The sequence below is a fragment of the Leptonychotes weddellii genome, chromosome 4, assembly GCF_054177405.1.
Source record: "Leptonychotes weddellii isolate Sample4059 chromosome 4, ASM5417740v2, whole genome shotgun sequence".
Classification (NCBI taxonomy): Eukaryota; Metazoa; Chordata; class Mammalia; order Carnivora; family Phocidae; genus Leptonychotes; species Leptonychotes weddellii.
The window spans coordinates 136,838,985-136,865,070 of NC_138372.1; the positions used below are offsets into that span (position 1 = coordinate 136,838,985).

Genomic DNA, 26,086 nt, shown 5'->3' on the forward strand with positions numbered 1-26,086 from the left:
CCCCCCCCCCCCCCCCCCCCGCCCACCCAACCCGTTCTTTGTGTATTCAGCTCTGGCTTTCTAGGGATTACCCTGGGTCACTATAACTTAGTCATCAGCCATTGATTGGCTAGAGGCTGTTTAAACCATTGAACCAGTAAGTCTTCCACTCTTTACATATACTTTCTTCCACTTCTACACATATATTAGATAATGCTCACAATTCAGGGAGTTTATAAATCTGATCATTCCCCTCCCCTGCCTTTTTTTAACTTACTGGGTTTACAAGGTCTCTTGGTTAACCATGAGTGAGTAGATTGTTAGTTCCCTCTCCTCTAAGTAAGCACAACCTGGCAAATGCATATAGCTTTCCAGTCTATCAGGGATATGTGAAATCATAGCAAGGTCGTCTTTGGCTGTTTTGTTCTCTTGATCTCTGATTAATTTTCTGGCCAGTCTGCTGTGTTGTTGCTTATACCAACAAATATTGTGACCTGAGGTTAGACTTCCCTTTTGCCTCTGATTTTTCTGTCATTTTTGACAACTTTGTCTAGTTTTGTCATTGCTTTTTGGAAAGAGGATTTGCCAACTTCCTAACTCAGAATTCTTAAAGTCCTGTCCTGTATTTTTATTTTGTAGTAAGAAGCATATAACATAAAATTTACCATTTTGAAGGATACACTAGTGTTAACTATATGCACATTGTTATTGAATAGAACTGTAGAACTTCTTCATCTTTCAAAAATTAAAACTCTATAACCATTTAACAACTTCCTTTTTCCTTCTCCCCCCACCACCAGTGCCTGGCAACCACCATTTTACTTTGTTTCTAAGAATTTGACTACTTTAGATACCTTATATATGTAGAATCATACAATGTTTGTCTTTTTGTGACTGGTTTATTTCACTTAGCATCATGTCTTTAACGTGTTTGTTCATGTTGTAGCACAAGACAGAATTTCCTCTTTTTAGAAGACTGGATATATTTGATTGTGTATACCACATCTTCTTTATCCATTTCTTTCAATGGACATTTAGGCTGCTTCCACCTCTTGACTATTGTGAATAATGCTGCGGTGAACATGGTTGTGCAAATATCTTTTTGAGATCTGTTTTCAGTTCTTTTTGGTATATACTCAGAACTGATTTCATATGGTGATTTTTTTTTTAAAAGATTTTGTCAGAGAGAGAGAGAGAGAGAGTGCGTGCATGTGCGCGCACAGGTGGGGGGGTGGAGCAGGCTCCCTGCTGAGTAAGGACTGGATACCTGGGACCCGGGACCCTGGGATCAGGACCTGAGCTGAAGGCAGACGTTTAACCGTCTGAGCCACTCAGGTGTCCCTTATATGGTGATTCTGTTGATGTTTTGAGGAACGTCCATAATGCTTTCTTTAGTGGCTGCATCATTTTACGTTTTCACCAACAGCACACAAGGGTTCCAATTTCTCCATAAAGCTGCCAGCCCTTGTTACCTTTTGTGTGATAGTGGCCATTCCATTAGCGTTGTGGTCATTGTGGTTTTGATTTGCATTTCCTTGATTAGTGATGTTAAACATCTTTTCATATACTTGCTGGCAATTTGTATTCTTTTGAGAAATGTCTATTCAGTGATTTATCCACTTTTAAATTGGATTACTTTTTGTTGTTTATTTTAGATTTTAACCCCTTTTCAGATAAATGGTTTGCAAATATTTTTTCCCATTACATAGGTTGCCTTTTCACTCTTTTGAATGTTTTCTTTGCTGCATGAAGGTTTTTAGGTTTGTCTATGCTTGCTTTTGTTACTTGTTAAATTTAGTTTTAAAGTATGCCTGTTTTCTGTTAGAATATTTTGTTATAGCCTACCTAGAATTAGGTTTTTGAGAGCTATTTAACCCCCTTCTTAAATTCCTTGTTACTGATATTCTTTGTGCAGTCATAGATGTTCTGGTATTAGGAATGCATTTTTCACAATGCATTTCTGAATAGTTAGAAGTGAATAAAGTATTTTAAGGTTGTACAGTGTATCTTGAAGTAAAAGGAATGAAAATTGCTTTTATAGTTACATTCAGGATGGTCTGTCTACTATAACAACATTTGTGTTTTGTCTTTTACAAGGCATAAATGTATTTTCATTTTTCACAACTCTGAGGAAATGGAAATGATCTTGCTTATAGTCAGATGATTAGTAAATGTTGAACTTCAAGTAGATTTCAATATGGGCGATATGGTTCAAAATTCCATGTTCAAATATAGAATGCTGCCTCTTGGGTTATTGTTTAGGTAGTAGTAAAGTTGATTAGAAGCATTCTGGTAATACCGAGGTCATGAGTTTGATTCACGTGCTTTTAACTTCTTCCTGCGAAAATCCAATTTGTACCCATGCAACTTTGGTAGGCATTTCACAAATGTTTCTTTGTTACACAAGTCAGGAAGTGGTAGAGATGGCAATATCATGGGCTCATTGTCCAAATAGATGTATAACCAATGGAAAGGTATTAAATGCTCATAATGGAAGTATGCAGTATAGCTATGTGAAGAGCAAGGGTTCTGGCATGATATTTTCCAGTTTTGAGTCCTGGTTTTCTAAGATGTGTCATTTTGGGAAATGACTTGACCTTTCCGTGCCTCAGATTTTTCATTTGTAAATTGAGTAGAATAATAGTATTTACATTTTGGGGCTCTTATAAGGATTAAATAATTGTATGCAGGTTAAGTGCCTGGTACATAGTAAGTGCTCAGTAAACATTGTTTTTGTTATAGATGCTAATGAAAATATAATCTGTGCCAATTGATTTATACTTCAAATTAATCTTTCAAATTACTAATGGCAAATACTTAAAATGTGACACTCCATTAGAATAATATAGTAGAAATAGATTTTAAGTATTCTGTCCTTGCAGGAGAAAAACTTGTGAAGACATACATGAGGCCCACACATTTGTAAGCGGAGTTAGCATTTTTATAACAGTTGTTCTTAGAGGAAGATAATATTCTAAGCACTTTATATAAATTCATTTAATCCTCAATGATACTATTGTTATCCAGATTTTTACAGATAGACTGAGACACATACATTAAACAAGTTGTCCAGTGGTTTGCCATATTGCCGATACTTAGCTATATTGCTATGTTGCTAACCTAAGTAGGTGGGCAGTTGTTGGATCAATAAGTTTAATGTATATTAACTTTCACAAATAGATAACTTAAAATGTGAAGTATAATCTACATGCAATTTTTTCCTTTGTTGATTTGTAACAAAAATTTTGTCTGTCAGTGAAACAAGTTACCAATATAAAGTGACCATGGTGACATTTATGTTTTCATTTCTTTTTTTCTAATAATAATGGAAATCAGTCAGAAAACATTTAAATTTTATGACCAGAGATTATCCAGGTACAATCTTTAATTAGGTAAAGCTCAATACTTTTTTTATTTTTCAAGGTTGGTAAATTTTTATTTTGTTGGGTCACTCTCCTATCTTTTAACTCTGCTCTCCCCCATACCCTTTTAACTTGCCTTACAATCCTGTTCTGTTAGTTTAAAACACATTTTAAATACACGTTTTGAATGGAGATTTTAAACAATATGCCATTCAGTTATCTCAGTGCTGCTGTCTACTATGATTATTACAACCACTATCATATATGAACCTTTGTTATGTACCACATATTTTGTATTATATTCATTCAACAGAAGAAGAAATGGAGGCCTAGGCAGGTTGACTAGCTTATTAAAAGTAACTTGTACAGTAAGTTTTTGTGGTGTATCATTATCTATAGTTTAACAAGTTATTTGCTACTTTTTGAGGAACAGTAGTTCTTAAAATATTTTTGTTTTAGAAATTTCATTTCTCTTTTCGGAAAGTAATTTGGATGTTATGAAAAAATTAAGCACTTACCAACTTTTAATATTTTGTTTTAAGGAATTGAAATTACCATTCACTTTTTTAAGTGGACATATTCATGAATTGAGGATCCATGTACCATGGACAAAACTGGGTTCAGAACCAGTGGTAATTACCATCAATACAATGGAATGCATTTTGAAACTTAAAGATGGAATACAGGTAAGAAGTTATTGAACCTAGTTGTTTATATAAACCTATTTTAATAGTTATTGATGTTGTTTCTTTAACTTTTGGGATATGTCACCTTTTACACAAAGTTTACATACACTTAACTGTTTCTCACATGCCTATTAAAGTACCGTAATTGCAAAATGGTATTCTTATATTTGGATGAAACATTCTAATGGTTATTTTCATACTAATTTTACTTAATCTAATCATAGCCATCATAGTGATCATGTTGATGGCTTATTATCTGTGTCTACTAGAAGTAGGACCTGACTGTGTCCCAATTTTCAGGTGAAGGTTTTTGAATTTTTGCAAATGACCTGTATGATTTTTTTATATTTACATGACATTTTTAAATGAGATGAAAATTTCTCATTTTTTGAAATGAAAATATATTGAATTTACTTTCATATCAAATTTTAAGGTTTTATTTTAATTCGAGGTAACATATGGTATTATAGTAATCTCAGGTGTAGGATATAGTAATTTAACACTTCTAAACCGGGTACTCATCACAAGTGCACTCCTTAATCCCCATCACCTATTTCACCCATCCCCACACCCACCTCCCCTCTGGTAACCATCAGTTTGTTCTCTATAGTTAAGAATTTGTTTCTTGGTTTGCCCCCTTTTTTCCTCTCTGCTAGTTTGAATGGATAAAGAAGCTGTGGTGTATATATACACAATGGAATATTACTCAGCCATAAAAAAAGAATGAAATCTTGCCATTTCCAATGACGTGGATAGAGCTAGAGAGTATTATGCTAAGCAAAATAAGTCAGAGAAAGACAAATACCATACGATTTCACTCATATGTGGAGTTTAAGAAACCTATCAAATTCCATTGTGTTTTTGAAGTTTTGGCATCAGAAGCTGATTTTTTTTTTTTTCCGACTTAACCTTTTCTCTGACCATCTTACATTTCTCTTTAGTGTTTTTTTTTTCTTTTTTGTAAAGTTGTAATACTGATTTTTTTTTTTAAAGGAGTTTCTAGCAAAAATTAATTTAGGAAGCAAATAGGTCTGAGCAATATATCATAAATTTTTCCATTTTCATCTTATAGAAAAGTAGTGTCTCTTTCATTTTTATTACGTTTTCCTTAGCCCATATTTAACTTGCAGTTTAAAAAATGCTTTCTAGAACCAAATGAGTTGATGAGTATTAATAATTTAAATTTAACAATTTAATAACTTATTAAACGTTAAGGCAATTTTAGCATGTCCTAAATATAACGTCAGTTGGTGAAATTAAGATTATTTATGATGTTAAAATAATTTCCTTTTTTAAGAAGATACATTGTCATGTCACCCCACTGGGCTCATCTTTTTTTTTCCTTTTATGAAATCTTTGATTCTAAACCTATATTATCTAATTTAACTGATGTAGTTTCTGGAAGTAAGTAGACCAATGCTATATTTCTATGAGAATTTATTTTGTAAACATAAAATACGTGGGAGATAGATTTAGAAATCTGTGAGATAGTTATATTACAACAGAGTTTTATTTTACATTTATTTTAGGTAATACTTAAATGGTCTTAATCATCATCTGTTCCTGGAATTTAATTTTTTTTTTAAAAGTCTGGACTTGGTTATACCACCCATGGAGTGCTCCATATTAAAAGAGGAAAAAAAAAATCCAGACACTAAGTATTTTTTCAATGGGAAGGTGGAAGTTTCAAGGCCAGATGTCCCATAAGAAACACATTTTAAAAGAGGCAAATTACAACTAATTATAGAGGCTGCAGAAAAAGATTTGTAACACATGACTTAGTGGAACCTAGAACTAATAGTTGATATTGGACCATGCAGATGGCTACTGCAGGAATGATCAGGTTTCCTGCTTGCATGGTATTTGAGACTTGAATTTTGTGGTGTGTACAGCAAAAGGTCAAGTGTCATGAATGTAAACTACTCTCAAAACAAGTATTTTTTGCAGATGTTTAAAATTTTGAGGTAGAAAAGATTTTTGAAAATTGCAGTTGACATTTGGACAAATTATTCAGCAGTGTCCATCCCTGGAGAGTAATACTTAGGTTAATGATTGGAATTAATTTTTCAGTCAGACATTATAGATGAAACACATTTTTAAACAGTTTATTTTCCTATTTTAAGCTTTGATTAGTGTAGTAGGAAATTAAGTTAAAAAGTTACACATGTATTAGTAAAATTGAATAAGCCCATATTTAATTAAAATTATTTCAAATTATTACATTGTAGAATCAACATGAAGAAAATACTTATTTCATAAATTAGTGTGGGATGGTTGGTTAAAGGAAGGGATTGTTTAGAGTTATAGATATGAATCTGTTAAAAATAACTACTGTTGATATTTGACAGTGTAATAAATACAACTTAAAAAGTTAGAAATTTGAGGTCTAATTCAGAAAAGGTTATTACAAAAATATAATATTGCTAAATGCCTTGATAAGAAGGCATGTCTGGTTTGTAAAGTTCAATTTAATTCTACCAACATTGTTGATTTCCTGCTCTTCAGTGCACTGAACACCATTGCCAAGATATTTATATAATCTTCTAAGGAGACTTAGATTTATGATGATTGAGGGTGACTCTAGTGATAATAATTACAATATACGGCCTTAGCATGTCTCTGTAACTAGTCTTTTTTTTTTTTTTAAAGACTTATTTATTTTAGCGAGTTCATGTGCATGAGCTCTGGGGGGAGAGGGAGAGGGAGAGAATCTCAAGCAGACTCCCTGCTGAGTGTGGATATCCATTTTTCCACCCTGAGATCATGACCTGAGCTGAAACCAAGAGTATGTAGCTCAACCAACCAAGCCACCCAGGTGCCTCTGTAATTAGATTTATTGAACTTTTTTCCGATGAGAAGGTGACCTAAGTTGTTGTGTTGGGTCAAATAAAGGCCACCTTGATGTTCAGACTGAATTATTTTTAATACATTGATATTTCACTCAGAAAATACTTAACTATTAGCTGTTTACTCTGGGACACCTGTCTGCCATCATACCCACCTTTAGATCCTTCAGATTTTACTTCTGAGGTTTTTTGTTTGTTTGTTTTTGTTTTTTTGACTTAAATTACAGAATTTGATTCATGACACATCATCAGTGGTCCAGGTCTGACTTATTTATTTAAATAGTTCACTCTAATAAATACATGTGGATCCAGCACATAGCTCAGTAACTTACATTTAACTGTATGCTCCTCTCCTTTTGCATATTCTTGCTTTTCAACCTTTATGGGCCTCATCTGTAAAATAGGGCAAGACTTGATACATAGTTCTTATTCTATGGTTGTATATGCTTTCTTTGCTCATTGTATTAATAAGTCTTGCAAAAAATCTTCAACCTAGAGTAGTAGTAAATTTGTTTTTAAAGAACTATTTATTTGGGCCTTTGTATCACCTAGAAAGCTTAAAAAACAACAAAAACAACCCCCCCCCCCAAAAAAAACCTGTGAAATCTTTTGACTTGTTAAATGTGACTGTTTGCAAGGCTATTTATAGAATACTCACTGTTCATAACCCAAAAATCTTTTGGGTTTTCATAAATCAAAACTTTAAAATTATCAGTAAAAACTGGGGATAAACAAACAGCTTTTGGTTAACGTATGTATGTACTTTTAATCCCTGGTTAGTGCTTGGAGTTACAGGACAATTTTGCTGTCCTTTCTCCTTGCATGTTTTTTGGTGCTGTAGAAATCCATTATTTGTTTAGGTGGTCTTGAAGAGGGAAGTATCCTATCTTGTCCTTGAAGCTTGAGCACCATGCTGGAGGAAGTTTTGGTAAGGCTATTAACAATATTTATATGGACTTTTTAAAAAAACACTTTAGGGCGCCTGGGTGGCTCAGTTGGTTAAGCAACTGCCTTCGGCTCAGGTCATGATCCCAGGGTCCTGGGATCGAGTCCCACATCGGGCTCCCGGCTCAGCAGGAAGCCTGCTTCTCCCTCTCCCACTCCCCCTGCTTGTGTTCCTGCTCTCGCTGTCTCTGTCTCTGTCAAATAAATAAATACAATCTTTAAAAAAAAAAAAAATAAAATAAAAAAACACTTTAATTCTCTTAAATGAGGTGGGATTAATTTGAATGACTACTACGTTAGTAGTCATTTGAATGTGTCATCCTCCCCCAACCCCCACTCCTGCCAAAATTCATATATTGAAATTCTCCCCAAAGATGATGGTATTAGGAGGTAGGATCTTTGGGAGATGCTTAAGTCATGAGCCCTCATAAATGGGATTAGTGCCTTATAAAAGAGGCTCCAGAGAGATGCCTGTCTCTTTTGCCATGTGAGGACACAGTGAAAAGGTACCAGCTGTGAACCGGGAAGAGGGCCCTCAAACCAGACCATGTTGGCACCTTGATCTTGGACTTTCCAGCCTCCAGAACTGTGAGGAAAAAAATCTCTGTTGCTGTTATAAGCTACCAAGCTATCCAGTCTGTGGTATTTTTTATAGCAGCCCAAATGGACTAAGACAACTGCTTTTTCAGAAATTTAACAGGGTTCAGAAACGCTGACTTAGGCTGTGGAATTTATTATATTGATTTCCTCACTTGCACTGCTGCAGGTTAATGATGGTGGTTATGATAATAGCAGATAATGTAGTCTAGATTCTCTCTGTAGCTTCTTTATATAAAGTGAGAAAGAGTTCCCTATAAATTATGGGTAGTGTCTTTACTCTCACAAGGGAACCCCTTTTATATTGTGAAGGAGATGGATCCTCTGGTACATCTTCCTGTGTAATAGTTTAGAAAAACTACATAAGTTAATAAGATGAATTATAATAACTTCATATCAGTTTGATCTAGTAAAGACTTTTTTTTTTTTTAAAGAGTTTGACAGCGAGAGAGAGCAGGAACACAAGTAGGGGGAGTGGGAGAGAGCGAAGCAGACTCCTGCTGAGCAGGGAGCCTGATGCGGGGCTTGATCCCAGGACCCTGAGATCATGACCTGAGCCGAAGGCAGACGCTTAACAACTGAGCCACCCAGGTGCCCCTAGTAAAGAATTTTTTAAGTGGAGTACGTAGCTAAATAATTTCCAGTCTTTGGCTATATCTGTTTCCTACAAACTTCAGACCTTGGGTTTGAATTCTTGTTTCTGGTGTTGTAACTGGAATGGTGAAATAAGACTGGGAAGTGGGGCATTGACCTTTTGTGTAAAGAAGGTGAATGGAGGATTCAGCAGAGGAGAATCTAGAAGTCTTTGACTGTGACTCCTACGTTATCTGCCCTGGTGGCAGGCCACATGAAAGAGTGGAGAAACTGTATAATTCAAAAGCAAGTAATATGTAGAGGAGGGATAGTAGTAGTAGTAAATGTCCCTTCACATTCTCAGTTGAGAGAAGAATAAGCCAGCCAAATCACCATTTCTTTAAGATACACATAAAATTATGTGTTTTGCTCAAGAAATTTTAAATACGTGAATCTGATCCTGAATTTACTTGCACTTAATTAAAGGTATACCAAATTCTTCAGTTCAGTGAGGTATTCAGTTTAGTCAGGTGCAGCAAGCATTAAGGTGATTCCTATTCTCTTCCGTATATCTTGAATCTTCTAAAATTAATACCTGAAATTATATTCTAAGTCTGTTTTGAGATGTAGTAGAGAAAGAGATACTTTTGAGTTTCACTCTGGGTGGAATCCTTTATGTATTTATATATTTTGGTTATTGGTTGTTGTTTTCACTTTTAGTCCCATTTTATGGAGATGTAATTGACAAATTAAAATGCATTTATTTAAAGTGTACAATGTGGTGATGTAAGTATACATGTGAAGGGATTCACACCATCAAGTTAATACTTCCTTTACCTCACAGTTAACTTTTTTCTTTTTTTAACCTTTTTAATTTTTTTTTGATGAGAATACTTAAGATCTACTCTTAGCAAATTTCAAGTATACAATATAGTATCATTAACTGTAGTCACCAAGCTGTACATTAGAATCTTAGATCTTGGGGTGCCTGGGTGGCTCAGTTGTTGAGCATCTGCCTTCGGCTCAGGTCATGATCCCAGGGTCCTGGGATCGAGCCCCGCATCGGGCTCCTTGCTCAGTGGGAAGCCTGCTTCTCCCTCTCCCACTCCCTCTGCTGTGTTCCCTCTCTCGCTTTGTCTCTCTCTGTCAAATAAATAAAATCTTTAAAAAAAAAAAAAAAGAATCTTAGATCTTGTTCAGCTAATAACTGAAAATTGTACCCTTTGACTAATATTGCCCGTTTCACCCAGGACCTGTCAAACATTATTATTCTACTGTTTCTATAAATTTGACTTTTTTTTTTTTTTTAGATTCCATATAGTATTTGTCTGGCTTATTTCATTTTCCACAATGCTTTAGGTTCATCTGTGTTGTTACAAATGGCAGGATTTCTTTATTTTTCTTTTCTTTTTTTTTTTAAAGATTTTATTTATTTATTTGACAGAGAGAGACACAGCGAGAGAGGGAACACAAGCAGGGGGAATGGGAGAGGGAGAAGCAGGCTTCCCGCTGAGCAGGGAGCCCGGTGCGGGGCTCGATCCTAGGACCCTGGGATCATGACCTGAGCCGAAGGCAGACACTTAACGACTGAGCCACCCAGGCGCCCCAGGATTTCTTTATTTTTCACAGCTGAGTAATGTGCACACGTGTATCCACTCCCCCATTGATGGACCCTTAGGTTATTTCCATTCATGGCTTTTGTGAGTAATGCTGCAGTGAACATGAGAGTACAGATGTCTCTTTGAAATAATATTGTTTTCTTTCCATATATACCCAGAAGTGGGATTGCCAGAAGTGGATAATGTGGTAGTTCTATTTTTGAATTTTTGAGGAACCTCAGTACAGTTTTCCAGTTTTCCATGATAATGCCAGTTTACATTACCACCAATGTTGTACAAAGATTCCCTATTTTCAGTATTTGTTATTTCTTGTCTATTTGATGATAGCCATCCTAAGAGGCTTGGGGTGATATTTCATTGTGGTTTTGATTTGTATTTTTCTGATGGTTATTGTTGTTCAGCACCTTTTCAGGTATCTTTTGGCCATTTGTGTAACTTATTTAGAAAAATGTTTATTCAGTTCCTTTGCTCATTTTTAATTGGATTGTTTTTTGATATTGTACAAGTTCATTTTTTATATTTTAGATATTAACCCCTTATGAAATAAAAGGTTTGCACATATATTCTCCCATACCATAGGTTGACTTTTCATTTTGTTGGTAGTTTCCTTGGCTGTGCAGAAGCTTTTTAATATGATGTAGTCCCACCTTTTTTTTTTTTTTTTGGTTTTTGTTTCCTGTGCTTTTGGTGTTATATCCAAAAATCATTGCTATGACTGATGTCAAGGAACCTTTCCATTATGTTTTCTTTTAGTAAGTTGTAGAGTTTCAGATCTTATATTTAACTCTTTTATCCCTTCTGAGTTAATTTGTATGAGTGGTGTAAGATCAAGTCCATTTTCATTTATTGTTTTGTACCTGGATATCCAATTTTCCCAGCATGATTAATTGAAGAGCCTGTCCTTTCTCCATTGTGTGTTCTTGGTGCCTTTGTCAAGGATTAGTTGACTGTATATGTATTGGTTTATTTCTGGGCTCTCAATTCTGTTTCATTGATATGTGTCTGTTTTTATGACAGTACCATACTATTTTGTTTACTGTAGCTTTGTAATATATTTGAAATCGGGAAGTGTGATGCCTCCAGCTTTGTTCTTCTTTCTCAAGATTGTTTTGGCTATTTGAGATCTTTTTTTGTGGTTCCATATGAATTTTGGAATTGTTTTTCCTATATATGTGAAAAAATGCCATTGGAATTTTGATAGGGTTAGCATTGAATCTGTAGATCACTTTAGATACAATATTTTGTTTTTTGATGCTGTTGTAAACAATGCTTTTAATTTTCTCTGATAGCTCATTAATAGCATATAGAAACACTGATTTTTGTATAATTACTTTGTATTGAATCTATTAGTCCTGTTTTTTTGTAGGATTCTTTAGAGTTTTCTATATGTAAGATAATGTTATCTGCAAACATAATTTTAATGCTCACTTTCTGATGTGGATGCCTTTTATTTCTTTCCTAGTTGCTCTGGCTAGGATTTCCAGAATTACGTTGAGTAAAAGTGGTGGGAGTGGGCGTCTGTATCTTGTTTCTAATAGGAAAAGCTTTTAGCTTTTCACCATTGAGTATGATGTTAGCTGTCATGGTGTCATATATGGCTTTTATTATGTTGAAGTACATCCCTTCTTTTTTTTTATTTTATTTTATTATGTTAGGAAGTACATTCCTTCTATACCTAATTTGTTGAGAGCTTTTATCGTGAAAGGATGTTGAATATTGTTGGATGCTTTTTCTGCATCTAATGAGAGAGGATTTTTATCCTTCATTTGTTAATGTGATGTATTACATTTATTTATTTGCATATGTTGAACCATCCTGGCATCCCAGGGTTAAATTCACTTGATCATGCTTTATGATTTTTTTTTTTAAACTTTTCTTTTTTTTTTTTTTTAAAGATTTTATTTATTTATTTGACAGAGAGAGACACAGCGAGAGAGGGAACACAAGCAGGGGGAGTGGGAGAGGGAGAAGCAGGCTCCCCGTGGAGCAGGGAGCCTCATGCGGGGCTCGATCCCAGAACCCTAGGATCATGACCTGAGCCGAAGGCAGCCGCTTAACGACTGAGCCACCCAGGCGCCCCCTATGATTTTTTTTTTAATGTGCTGTTGAATTCAGTTTGCTAATACCTTATTGGGAATTATTACATACATATTCATCAGGGTTATTGGCCAGTAATTGTCCTATAGTGTCCTTGTCTGGGTTTGGTATCAGAATAATGTTGGACTCAAAGTGAGTTTGGAAGTATTCCATCCTATTCAATTTTTTGGAAGTTTGAGAAGGATTGGCATTAATTCTTCTGTATATATTTGGTATAATTCACCAGTGAAGTATCTTTCTTGGGCTTCTTTGGGAGTTTAAGTTTTTATTTTAATTACCTGGTGCTTATCATGACAAGTGCGCTCATTAGTCCCCATCATCTATTTCACCCATTCCTCTACCCACCTCCCCTCTGGTAACCAGGAGTTTGTTCTCTATAGTTAAGAGTTGATTTCTTGGTTTATTGCTCTTTCCCCCACCCTTTGCTTATTGTTTTGTTTCTTAAATTCCACATATGAGTAAAATCATATGGTATTTGTCTTTCTCTGACTTATTTCACTTAGCTCCATACATGTTGTTGCAAATGGCAAGATTTCATTCTTTTTTATGGCTGAATAATATTCCATTGTGTAGGTATATACCACATCTTCTTTATCGATTTATCAATCAGTGGATACTTGGGCTGTTTTAATAATTTGGGTATTGTAGATAATGCTGCTATAAACACTGGGGTGCATGTATCCCTTTGAATTAATGTTTTTGTATTCTTTGGGTAAATACCTAGTAGTCTATTTGCTGGATCATAGGGTAGTTCTAGTTTTAACTTTTTGAGGAACTGCTATACTGACTTCCACAGTGGCTGCAGTGGTTTGTATTCCCACCAATAGTGCAAGAGGGTTCCCCTTTCTCCACATCCCTGACAACGTCTGTTTTTTGTGTTGTGATTTTAGCTATTTTGACAGGTGTGAGGTGATATCCCTCCATAATTTTGATTTGCTTTTTTCCCTGATGAGTGATATTGGCATCTTTTCATGTTTCATGCCATCTGTATGTCTTTGGAAAAATGTCTATTCATGTCTTCTGCCCATTTTTAATTGGATTATTTTTTGGGTGTTGAGTTTGATAAATTCTCTATAGATTTTGGATACTAACCCTCTTATCAGGGTTATGTTAGATATGTTATTTGTAAATATCTTCTCCCATTTTGTAGGCTGCCTTTTAGTTTTATTGATTGTTTCCTTCACTGTGCAGAAACTTATTTTGGTGAAGTCCCAGTATTTTTGCTTTTGTTTCCCTTGCCTCAGGAGATCCACCTAGAGAAAAGTTGCAAGATTGATGTCTGAGAAACTACAGCCTGTGCTTTCTTCAAGGACTTTTATGGTTTCCTGTCTCACATTTAGGTCTTTAATCTGTTTTGAATTTATTTTTGTGTATGGTGTAAGAAAGTGGTCCAGTTTCATTCTTTTGCACGTTGCTGTCCAGTTTTCCCAATACCATTTGTTGAATAGACTGTTTTCTATTGGATTTTCTTTCCTGCTTTGTTGATTAATTGACCATATAATTGTGGGTTCATTTCTATGTTTTCTGTTCTGTTCCATTGATCTATATGTGTGTTTTTATGCCAGTATCATTCTGTTTTGATCACTACAGCTTTGTAATATAACTTGAAGTCTGGAATTGTGATGCCTCCAGCTTCACTTTTCTTTTCAAGGTTGCTTTGGCTATTTGGGGTCCTTTGTGGTTCCATACAAATTTTAGGATTGTTTTAGCTCTGTGAAAAATGCTGGTGGTATTTGGATAGGGATTGTATTAAATGTGTAGATTGCTTTAAGTTGTACAGAGAATTTAACAATATTTGTTTTTCCAATCCACTAGGGTGGGATGTCTTTCCATTTCTTTGTGTCATTTTCAATTTCTTTCATAAGTGTTCTGTAGTTTTCAGAGTACAGATCATTTACCTCCTTGTTTAGGTTTATTCCTAGGTATCTTATGGTTTTTGGTGCAATTGTAAATGGGATGGATTCCTTGATTTCTCTTTCTGCTGGTTCATTATTGGTATACAGACATGCAACAGATTTCTGTACGTTGATTTTGTATCCTGTGACTTTACTGGATTCATGTATCAGTGCTAGCAATTTTTTTGGTGGAGTCTTTTGGGTTTTCTATATATAGTGTAATGTCATCTGCAAATAGTGAAAGTTTGACTTCTTCCTTGCCAGTTTGGACGCCTTTTATTTCTTACTGTTGTCTGATTACTGAGGCTAGGACTTCCAATGCTATGTTAAATAACAGTGTTGAGTGTGGACATCCTTGTCTTGTTCCTGATCTTAGGGGAAAGGCCCTCAGTTTTTCCACGTTGTGGATGATACTTGCTGTTGGCTTTTCATATATGGCCTTTATTATGTTGAGATATGTTCCCTTTAAACCTACTTTATTGAAGGTTTCTGTCATCAGTGGATGTTGTACTTTGTCAATTGCATTTTCTGCATCTATTGAAAGGATCATATGGTTCTTACCCTTTCTATTATTGATGTGATGTATCATGTCGATTTGTGAATATTGAACCACCCTTGCATCCCAGAAATAAATCCCACTTGATTGTGTTGAATGATTTTTAAAAAATTTTTCTAATGTATTGTTGGATTTGGTTCACTAGTATTTTGTTGAGGATTTTACATCTTTGTTCATCAGAGATATTGGCCTGTAGTTCTTTTTTTTTTTTTTTTTTTTGTGGTGTCTTTATCTGGTTTTGGTATCAGGGTAATGCTGGCCTCAGAATGAATTTGGAAGTTTTCCTTCCTTTTCTATTTTTTTGGAGTAGTTTGAGAATCGGTATTAACTCTTCTTTAAATGGTATAATTTGCCTGTGAAGCTATATGATCCTGGACTTTTGTTTGGGACATTTTTGATTACTGATTCAGTTTCTTTGCTGGTTATCAGTCTGTTCAAATTTTCTATTTCTTCCTGTTTTAGTTTTAGTATTTTGGTAAGTTTATAGTTTTTAGGCATTTACCCATTTCTTCCAGGTTGGTTAGAAAAGATGCATGGTATGACTTTGATCTATTTGAATTTGTTGAGGCTTGTTTTGTGGCCTAATATGTGATCTATTCTGGAGAATGTTCCATGTGCACTTGAAAAGAATGTGTATTCTGCTGTTTCAGGATGGAATGTTCTCAATCTGCCTGTTAAATCTATCTGGTCCAGTTGTCATTCAAAGCCATTGTTTCCTTGTTGATTTTTTTCTGTTTAGATGATCTGTCCATTGATGTAAGTGGGTGTTAAAGTTCCCTACTGTTACTGTATTTTTATTGATCAGTTCCTTTGTTTGTTATTAACTGTTTTAGGTATATATGTGCTTCTGTGTTGAGTGAATAAATATTTAGAATTGTTAGATCTTGTTGGATTGTCCCTTTTATTGTTTTCTAGTGTCCTTTGTCCCTTGTTACAGTCTTTGTTTTATTTATTTTTTGTAAAGATTTTATTTATTTGTCAGAGAGAGAGAGAGCAAGCCTGGGAGTGGGTGGAGGGAGAAACTGTCTCCTCGCTGAGCAAGGAGCTTGGTGCAGGACTCGATCCCAAGACCCTGGGATCATGACCTTAGCTGAAGGCAGAAGCTTAACTGACTGAGCCACCTAGGTGTCCTGACATTCTTTGTTTTAAAGTCTATTTTGTCTGGTACAAGTACTGCTGTTCTGGGTTTCTTTTTTTTTTTTTCTTTTAATATTTATTCACTTTAGAGAGAAAGAGAGTGAGAGTGCACATAGTGGGGAGGAGGAGGAGGAAGAGAAGGAGAGAGAATATCTCCAGTAGACTTCCCACTGAGTGAGGGGCCCAATGCAGGGCTTGATCCCATGACCCTGAGATCATGACCTGAGCTGAAATCCAGAGTTGGACACCCAGCTGACTGAGCCACACAGGCTTCCCATACTCTGGATTTCTTTTGACATGCATTTGCATGATAAATGTTTCTCCATCTCTTCACTTTCAATCTGCAGATGTGTTTAGGTCTGAAGTGAATTTCTTGTAGGCAGCCTATAGGTGAGTCTTTTTTTTTTTGTCCATTCTGTCACCCTGGGTCTTTTGATTGGAGTGTTTATTCCGTTTACAGTCAAAGTAATTATTGATATGTATTGCCATTTTATTACTTGTTTTATGGCTATTTCTGAAGATTTTCCCTGATCCTTTCTTGTCTTTCTCTCTTTCATGGTTTCCTAGTTTTCCTTAGTGATATATTTGATTTCTTTCTCTTTATTCTTCGTATATTAGTTGTTTTTGATTTGTGGTTACCGTTAGATTTATATATAATATCATCTGCATGTAGCAGTCTACATTAAGTTAGTGGGTGTTTAAGTTTGAACCCATTCTTTACTCCTCCCCATGTTTTAGGTTTATGGTGTCATATTTTACATCCTTTTATTTTGTGAGTTTGACTTTTTTCCCCCAGAAATATTCCTTTTTACTGCTTTTGTGTTTTCTACCTTCATACTCTCAGTTTTGGCCTTTCCACTCAGAGTCCTCTTTAATATTTCTTGTAGGGCTGGTTTAGTTGTCATGAACTCCTTTTAGTTTTTGTCTGGGAAAGTCTTCATTTCTTCTTCTTTTCTGAACAATAACCTTGCTGAATAGAGTGTTTTTTGCCTGCAGGATTTTCCCATTCAGCATTTTGAATGTATCTTGCCATTCTTTCTGGTGTGGAAAGTTTTTCCTGAAAAATCTGCAGATAGTGTTATGGGGTTTCCTTTGTATGTAATTATCTTTTGTCGTACTGTTTTTTGTTTTAATAAGTGTTTTATTGTTACTCTTTTAGAGTTTCTTTTTTTATTTTTGAAATCTGCTCTAGGCCAGTGTGGGCCTTGAACTCATGATGACTCCAAGATCAAGAGCTGCATGCTCTACCGACTGAGCCAGTCAGGTGCCCCTTGTCTTGATCCTTGTAATATTTCTTTTTCACTATATTTTGCTGTCTTAACTACAGTATGTCTTGGTTGACTTTGTTGATTTTTTTTTTTTTTTTTTTTTGGTTCAGTATTTTCTGTGCCTCCTTGATCTGTACCTCTGCTTCCCTAGATAAGGGAAGTATTCAGGTATTATTTCTTCAAATAAATTCTCTGCCCGCTTTTGTTTCTCCTTTTCTGGGACTCTTACAATAGGAATGTTTTCACGTTTGATGGTGTCACTGAGTTCCCTAAGTCTTTTTTCATTTTACATAATTATTTTTTCTCTCTTTGCAGCTTGATTACTTTCCATTATTATCTTTTGGTCATTAATTTATTTCTTTGCTTCGTCTGGACTGCTGTTCATTCCAAGTGTTTCTCATTTTGTTTCTTGTACCCTTTGTCTTTGTTGTCTTATTCCTTATCTCTGTTTTAATGGTCTCACTAATGTCCCCAACTCTTAAGTCCATTGAGTATCCTTATGATCATTGCTTTCAATAGTCCATCAGGCATGTTACTTTTATCTGTTTTGCTTAATCTCCAGTTGTGTTCTTGTTTTGTTTTTTGATTTGGGACGAATTCCTCAGGCTTCTCATTTTGTCTAAGTCTTTGTGCCTGTTTCTGTGTGTTAGGAAAGGCAGCTACATTTCCTGTTTTTTTTTTTTTTTTCTTTTTTTTTAGGTTTTATTTATTTATTTGTCAGAGAGAGAGCACAAAGCAGGGGGAGCGGCAGGCAGAGGGAGAGGGAGAAGCAGGCTCCCTGCTGAGCAGGGACCCCCCCCCCCCACCCATGCGGGGCTCAATCCCAGGCCCCTGGGATCATGACCTGAGCCGAAGGCAGACACTTAACCAACTGAACCACCCAGGCGTCCTGACATTTCCTGTTCTTGAGGGTAATGACCTTATGAAGAAGAACTTTTGTATTGCCCTGTTGTGTAGTGTCCTCTGTTCCCCAGGGTGTGGTGCTTCCTGGAATGTCTCCAATGTGTGCTCCATGTGCTCTGCTGTTTTGTCCTGGCTGCTTTCTTTCAGGCCAGTCTTCAGGGGCTCTCTTTGCCTGTTGTGGGCACTGTTTGGTCCCTGGCCTGAATGTGATGCGTTTTAACTAGGTCTGCTCTGGTCTGCTTCTGAAATGAGACCTGTTGCCTCTGCTGCTGGAGCTGAAGACTTGCAAAACTCCTGGGTCAGGAGACTGTGTTGGCAGGTGTTTGGGCCAATGTTTTGGGGAACGGGGCCCACCATGCTGGTACTGAGGAAACGGTGACTGGGAAGAGCAGTTGCACAGGAGCATCCTGGGTGGGGCTTCATGTAAACAAGTCAGGTAGTGAGTGTTGGAGCTGAGCTTGTTTCTGGAGGTGGTTCTGTGTTCAAGCTGAGTCGCCCTGGAGGGAATTGGTGCTTGTGGGTCCCTGTGTTCCTGGATGGTGTCTCCAGGAACACTGTTTCACTGGGACATGCTCCAAGATGAGCAACTAACCTTCCCGCTGTGTGCTCCACGTGCTCTTCAGATTGCTGTTTCCTTTCTGTATGTCCATGGGCTGTTTGCCCTGCTTTCTCCAAGAGCAGCCTTGATGTCCTGTGAGCTCTCCCAGAGCCAAGCACACTGACCTTTAAAACCGTAGGCTTTAAGCCTTGCTGTGGCAAGACCTCAAGAAATTTGGGCCCTCTTGCTTTCTAAGTCAGTTGCTGTGGGGATTCATTTTCCTCCTGTGCTCCCCTGTGTGCTTGTTTGTCTCTCACCCTTCTCCCCAACTATGGCTCATTCCCCACTGCAGCAGTGGCCATCCTCCATTTCTCTCCTAAGCCCTAGATCTGCACTTCCTACTTCTTCAATGTGGCCTCTTCTGGGCCTTTAGTTATGGAGTTTGTTCTGCCAGTCTTCAGATGGATTTTTGGGGTATTTAGGATGATTTGTTAGTTCCCTAGTTGTATTTGTGCAGTGAGGTGAGCCTTGGGTCCTCCTCCTCTACTGCCATCTTCCCCTCTGAGATTGGGAGGCTTTAGATTACTGATTTGACATCCTTACTAGTTAAGGCTCTGTTCAAGTTTTTTTATTTCTTTATGATTCATGTGTTTCTAGGTTATGTTTCTAGCTATTCACTTCTTCTAGGTTACCCAATTTGTTGGTGTATAATTGTTCATAGTAGTCTCTTAAGATCCTTTATATTTCTGTGGTATCTGTTATAAAGTCTCCTATTAAATTTCTGATTTTATTTATTGGTCTTCTAGCTAAAGGCTTGTCAATTTTATCTTTTTAAAAACCAACCTATTTTGTTGATCTTTTTCTATTGTCTTTCTAGTTTTTATTTTACTTATTTTTGCTCTGATCACTGTTATTTCTTTCCTTCCGCTGCCTTTGGGCTTAGTTTGTTCTTTTCCTTGTTCCTTAAAGTGTAATATTGGGTTACTTATTTGCGATCTTTCTTTTTTCTTAAATAGCTACTTATTGCTGTAAACTACCTTCTTAGAATTGCTGTAGCTGCATTCATAAGTTTTGGTATGTTGTGTTTGCATTTTTGTTTGTCTCAAGATATATGTATTTTTAAAGATTTTATTTATTTATTAGAGAGAGAGAGAGCAAGAGAGTGCAAGCGGGGGAGCTGCAGAGGTAGAGGGAGAAGCAGACTCTGCGCTGAGCGGGGAGCCCAATGTGGGGCTCCATTCCAGGACCCTGGGATCATGACCTGAGCCAGAGGTGGAGGCTTAACTGACTGAGCCACCCAGGTGTCCCTGTCTCAGGATATTTTTTGATTTCATTTTTGAGGTCTTGTTTTGACACATTGTTCAGGAGTGTGCTGTGTAATTTTCATGTATTTGTGAATTTTTAACTTTTCCTCATGTTCTTGATTTCTAGTTTCATTGTGGTTAGAAAAGGTACTTGGTATTATTTCAGTCCTGTTAAATTTGTTAAGACTTGTTTTGTGATCTAACGGTATGTTCTATCCTGGAAGATGTTCCATTTGTGCAGAAGAATGTGTATTCTGTTGTTGGGTAAAATGTTCTGTGTATATCTGTAAGTTCCATTTGGTAAAAGTATAGTTCAAGTTCAGTATTTCCTTATTGATTTTTCTCTCTAAACTATCCACTGTTGAAAATGAGGTATTGAAATTTCGTACTAGTATTATGTTGCTGTATAATTCTGTCTTCAGACTGTTGATATATTTAGGTGTTTTAATATTGGATGCATGTATATTTACAGTGATTTGACTTCTTTATCAGTGTCTTTTGTTTTAGCTTTTGAGTTAAAGTTTATTTTGTCTAATTATAATTATATAGCTACCCTTGCTGTGTTTTGGTTTACGCTTGCATGGACTTTTTCCATTCCTTCATTTTGAGCCTCTATGTGTCTTTAAAGCTGAAGTGAATCTCTTCCAGGCAGCCTGTAGTTGGGCCTTTTTTTTTTTTTTTCCTTTTTCCTTTTTCATCCATTCAGTCACTCCATTTCTTTTGACTGGAGAATTTATTTGATTGACCTTTAAAGTAATTAGGGATAGGTATGGACTTATTATTGCCATCTATTGTTATATGGTTGTTTTGCACTTCCTTTGTCCCTTTATTTCTCTCTCACTCCCTTTTTCTTTGAGATTTGATGATTTTCTGTAGTGGCATGCCTTGATTCCTTTCTCTCCCATTTGTTAAAGATTATTGAGAGAGAGTGCATGCGTGCGTGGGAGAGGCAGAGGGAGAGGGAGAGAAAATCTCCAGCAGACTTCCCACTGAGTGAGGGGCCCAAAACGGGGCTCAATCCCATGACCCTGAGATCATGACCTGAGCTGAAATCAAGAGTCAGATGTTTAACTCACTGAGCCACCCAGGTGCCCCTTGCTTCCTTTCTCTTTATCTTTGTGTATATACTATATGTTTTTGTTTTGTGTGATCATGAAGCTTATATAAAACATCTTAGTTATAATCTGTTTTAAGCTGATAACAGCTTAACTTCCATCACATCCGAAAATGTTATTCTTTCATTACTGCTCCCCCATATTTTGTTTTTGATGTCACAGTTGACATTTTTTTATATCGTGTATCCATTAACAAATTGCTATAGCTATATTTTTAATACTTTTGTCTTTTTTAAAAAAAAGATTTTATTGATTTTATTTGAAAGAGAGAGAGTGAGAGCAGGAGGGAGAGGGTGAGAGAATCTGAAGCAGACTCTGCACTGAGCGCAGAGCCAGATGCAGGGCTCTATCCCATGACCGCATGATCATAATCTGAGCTGAAACCAAGAATTGGATGCTTAACTGACTGAGCCACCCAGGTGCCCCTATAATTTTGTCTTTTAAACTTCATAGTAAAGTGATTTGTACGCACCAGCATTACAGTATTAAAGTATTCTGGATTTAACTATATACTTACCTATTTAGTAAGTTACCTATTTAATCTCCTTTCATTTCATCTTGAAGAATTCCTTTCAACATTTCTTTTTTTTTTTTTTTAAAGATTTTATTTATTTATTTGAGAGAGAGAATGAGAGAGAGCATGAGAGGGAAGAGGGTCAGAGGGAGAAGCAGACTCCCCGATGAGCAGGGAGCCCGATGTGGGACTCGATCCCGGGACTCCAGGATCATGACCTGAGCCGAAGGCAGTCGCTTAACCAACTGAGCCACCCAGGCGCCCCCTTTTAACATTTCTTATAATGTAGGCCTAGTAATGAACTCCTGTGGGCTTTTTTTTTTTAATTAAAAACAATTTTTTTTTCTGGGCAAATCTTGACCTTTCTTTCATTTTTGAAGGATAGCCTTGCCTGGTAAAGTATTCTTGTTTGGCAGTTCTCCCAAATAAGATACATTCAGCACTTTGAATATATCATTCCACTATCTTCTGGCTGAGAAATCAGCTGATAGCCTTATTGTTTTTTTCTGTGTGTATGAGATTAATTTCTTTTCTCTAGCTGCTTTCAAAATTTTCTCTTTGTCTTTAATTTTTGACAGTTTTATTATAGAATGTCTTGGTTGAAGTCCTTTTCAGGTTGAATCTGTATGGAGACCTAGGAGCTTCATGTTCTTGGAAGTCCATATTCTTTTCTTAAATTTGGGAAGTTTTTGCTGTTATTTCTTTAAGCTTTCTGCCCCTTTTCATTTTCTTCTGGCACTTCACTAATGTAAATATTGTTTTGCTTTATGGTATCTTGTAATTCACATAGTTTTCTTTACTCTTTTAAATTCTTTCTTAGTTTTTCTCTCCTGAATTGGACAGTTTCAAATGATTTGTTTTTGAGTTCACAGATTCTTCTGCTTGATCAAGTCTGATATTATATCAAATCAAATTCTGTATTGAATTTTTAAATTTAAGTTTTCAACTCCAGAATTTGTTGAGTTCTTTTTTTTATGATTTCTTTCTCTTGAACTCATTTTGATCACCTTTTGTTTCCCTGATTTCATTGAGTTGTCTGTCTTCTTTTGTAGTTCACTGAACTTCCTTAGAACAATTCTTTTAAATTTTTTTCTGGCAATTTGTAGATCTCCATTTCTTTGGCATCATTTACTGGAAAATTGTGTTCTGTTGATGGTGTCATGTTTCCTTGGGGGTGTGTGTGTGTGTGTGTGTGTGTGTGTGTGTGTGTGTGTGTGTGTGTGTGTGTGTGTGTGTGTTATAGCCTTGCGTTGGTGTCTGCATATTTGGAGCAGTCACCTCTTCCACACTTTAGAGGATGGTTTTGGTGGATCAGACCTTCACCTGTGGGTGGGTACAAGGGCTCTGGCTGGGTGAAAAGTTTTGGTCTGTGGTAGGCTCAGTAGTGTAGTCTGTGCAGCTCCATCAGCTGAGGTCAGCATCAGTAGAGATTGCAGGAGGCCTCAATGGCATATTGCTGTGATGTCAACAGGTGGCAAGGGCTTTTGGGGTGTCCAGCGGTGAATGCTTCTAGGGACCTCTGATGTCTTTTTGTCCTATGGGGGATGTCATGGTTGAGAGCATCCTATTTGGTGCCAGGTCTGGCTGGTAGGTGCCCTTGTAGTAGTAGTTGTACTGGTGTCTGATGGAAAGAAAGGTGCCTGTGGAGTAGTCCCAGAGGTGGGGTCCAGGGCTTTGGGAAGCCTACATTGGTGGTGGCTTTGAAATTCGAGATGTGGGCATGCAGTGAATATTATGGAGTTGAGGTCTTAAGCACAGGTTTGTGAGGAAAGATGCTGGTTTTGGGGTCCTAGGTGCTGACTAGCCTGCAATGGGTGCTGGCTCCAATACCTGAGACATAGGTACACTTGGAGCAGCTGTGGTACCAGGGTCTTGAGTGGCAGTATGTATGGAGCCAGGGTTGGATGTATAGACATACATGGAGCAGATGTGGCTCTGGCATCTGAGGTGTTCTTGGGTTGAGGGGTGCCATTGCAGCCCTGGTCTTGGGGCAGCACAATAGCTGCTCTGTTAGGGGGCAGTGCAGCAGTCTTCTCCCAGGGGTCTCTGGTTCTGACAGCAGTTGGTCAGTGGCAAAAGCTTGATCAGGTCGTATGGAGTAGGCAGCTGGAGTCTGCCAATGAATAATAGGGAGTCCTCAACTGCAAAAGCTTTGGGGTAGTCAGTCTATGGCTGTCCGGAGGGCCCTTGAGGTTCTTAGTTGCAGAGGCTGAAGGCATCCACATTGTGGCTGATACTGAAAGCCACTGCCCTTTTTTAGCTGTCTGCAGACATCTCTGCTAAATACCTAGTAGTGCAATTGCTGGGTCATAGAGTAGTTTTATTTTTAACTTCTTGAGGAACCTCCATGCTGTTTTCCAGAATGGCTGCACCAGTTTGCATTCCTACCAACAATGTAAGAGGATTCCCCTTTTTCCTCATCGTCGTCAACATCTATTGTTTCCTGTGTTGTTAATTTTAACCAATCTGACACATGTGAGGTATCTCATTGTGGTTTTGATTTGTATTTCCCTGATGCCAAGTGATGTTGAACATCTTTTCATTGTCTGTTGGCCATTTGTTTGTCTTCTTTGGAGAAATGTCTGTTCATGTCTTCTGCCCATTTCTTTATTGGATTTTTTGGTTTTTTGTTTTTTTTTTTTGGTGTTGAGTTTGATAAGTTCTTTATAGATTTTGGATACTTACCCTTTTTCAGATAGATCATTTGCAAATATCTTCTCCCATTCTGTAGGCTGCCTTTCAGTTTTGTTGATTATTTCCTTTGCTGTGCAGAAGCTTTTTATCTTGATGAAGTCCAATAGTTCATTTTTGCTTTTTCCCCTTGCCTCCAGAGAGGTGTCTAGTAAGAAGTTGCCATGGCCAAGGTCAGAGAGGTTGCTGCCTGTGTTCTCCTCTAGGATTTTGATGGATTTTTGTCTTATATTTAGGTCTTTCATCCATTTTGAATTTATTTTTGTGTATGGCATAAGAGAGTGGTCTAGTTTCATTCTTCTGCATGTTGCTGTCCAGTTTTCCCAACACCATTTAATTGAATAGACTGTCTTTTTTCCATTGGGTATTCTTTCCTGCTTTGTCAAAGATTAGTTGAACATAACAGTTGTGGGTTCATTTCTGGGTTTTTAATTCTGTTCCATTGATCTTTGTGTCTGTTTTTGTGGCAGTACCATACTGTCTTGATGACTACAGCTTTGTGATAGAGCTTGAAGTCTGGAATTGTGATGCCACCAGCTTTGCTTTTCTTTTTGAAGATTGCTTTGGCTATTTGGGGTCCTTTGTGGTTCTCTACGAATTTTAGGATTGTTTGTCCTAGCTCGTGAAAAATGCTGTTGATATTTTGATAGGGATTGCATTAAATGTGTAGATTGCTTTGGGTCATATAGACATTTTAACAATATTTGTTTTTCCAATTCATGAGCATGGAATGTTTTCCCATTTGTGTTCTATAGTTTTCAGAGTACGGATCATTTACCTCTTTGTTTAGGTTTATTTCTAGGTATCTTTTTTTTTTTGGGTGCAGTTGTAAATGGTATGGATTCCTTGATTTCTTTCTGCTGTTTCATTATTGGTGTGTAGAAATGCAACAGATTTCTGTGTGTTGATTTTTATATCTTGCGACTTTCCTGAATTTGTGTGTCAGTTCTAGCAATATTTTGGTGGTCTTTCACATTTTCTACATAGAGTATCATGTTGTCTGTGAATAGTGAAAGTTCGTCTTCTTCCTTGCTGATTTGGATGCCTTTTATTTCTTTTTGTTGTCTGATTGCTGAGGCTAGGACTTCCTATTCTTTATCTCTGCTCTAATTTTTATTCATTCCTGGTTTTGGGTTTACTTTTTTTATAGTTCCATAGTGTGTAAATTTGGGTTGTTGATTGAGATCATTCTTCTTTTATAATGCATGTTTTTACAGCTATAAGTTTCCTAGGTATTGGTTTAGCTGCATCCATTTGTTTTGATAGGTTTTATTTTCATTCATCTTATTCTGTAATTTTCCTAGTGATTTCTTTTTCCACCCGTTAGATGTTTACATAGTTTATAATTTCCCTTCTGTTACTTATTTATAGTTTTGTTCCATTGTAGTAGTAGTAGATACCTTGTAGGATTTTGAACTTCTGAAATTTATTTAACTGTATTATGGCCTGACAGATAATCTA

The 26,086-nt window shown here is 36.6% G+C and overlaps 1 protein-coding gene across 1 annotated transcript in view; it reads left to right on the forward strand.

The window, feature by feature from the left end:
• Nucleotides 1-26,086, forward strand: part of VPS13B (vacuolar protein sorting 13 homolog B) — a 743,427-nt gene that overhangs the window by 13,455 nt on the left and 703,886 nt on the right. The window contains exon 3 of the mRNA XM_081817134.1: nt 3,884-4,027. Coding sequence (XP_081673260.1) covers nt 3,884-4,027 — 144 coding nt within the window. The remainder of the gene's footprint in view (nt 1-3,883; nt 4,028-26,086) is intronic.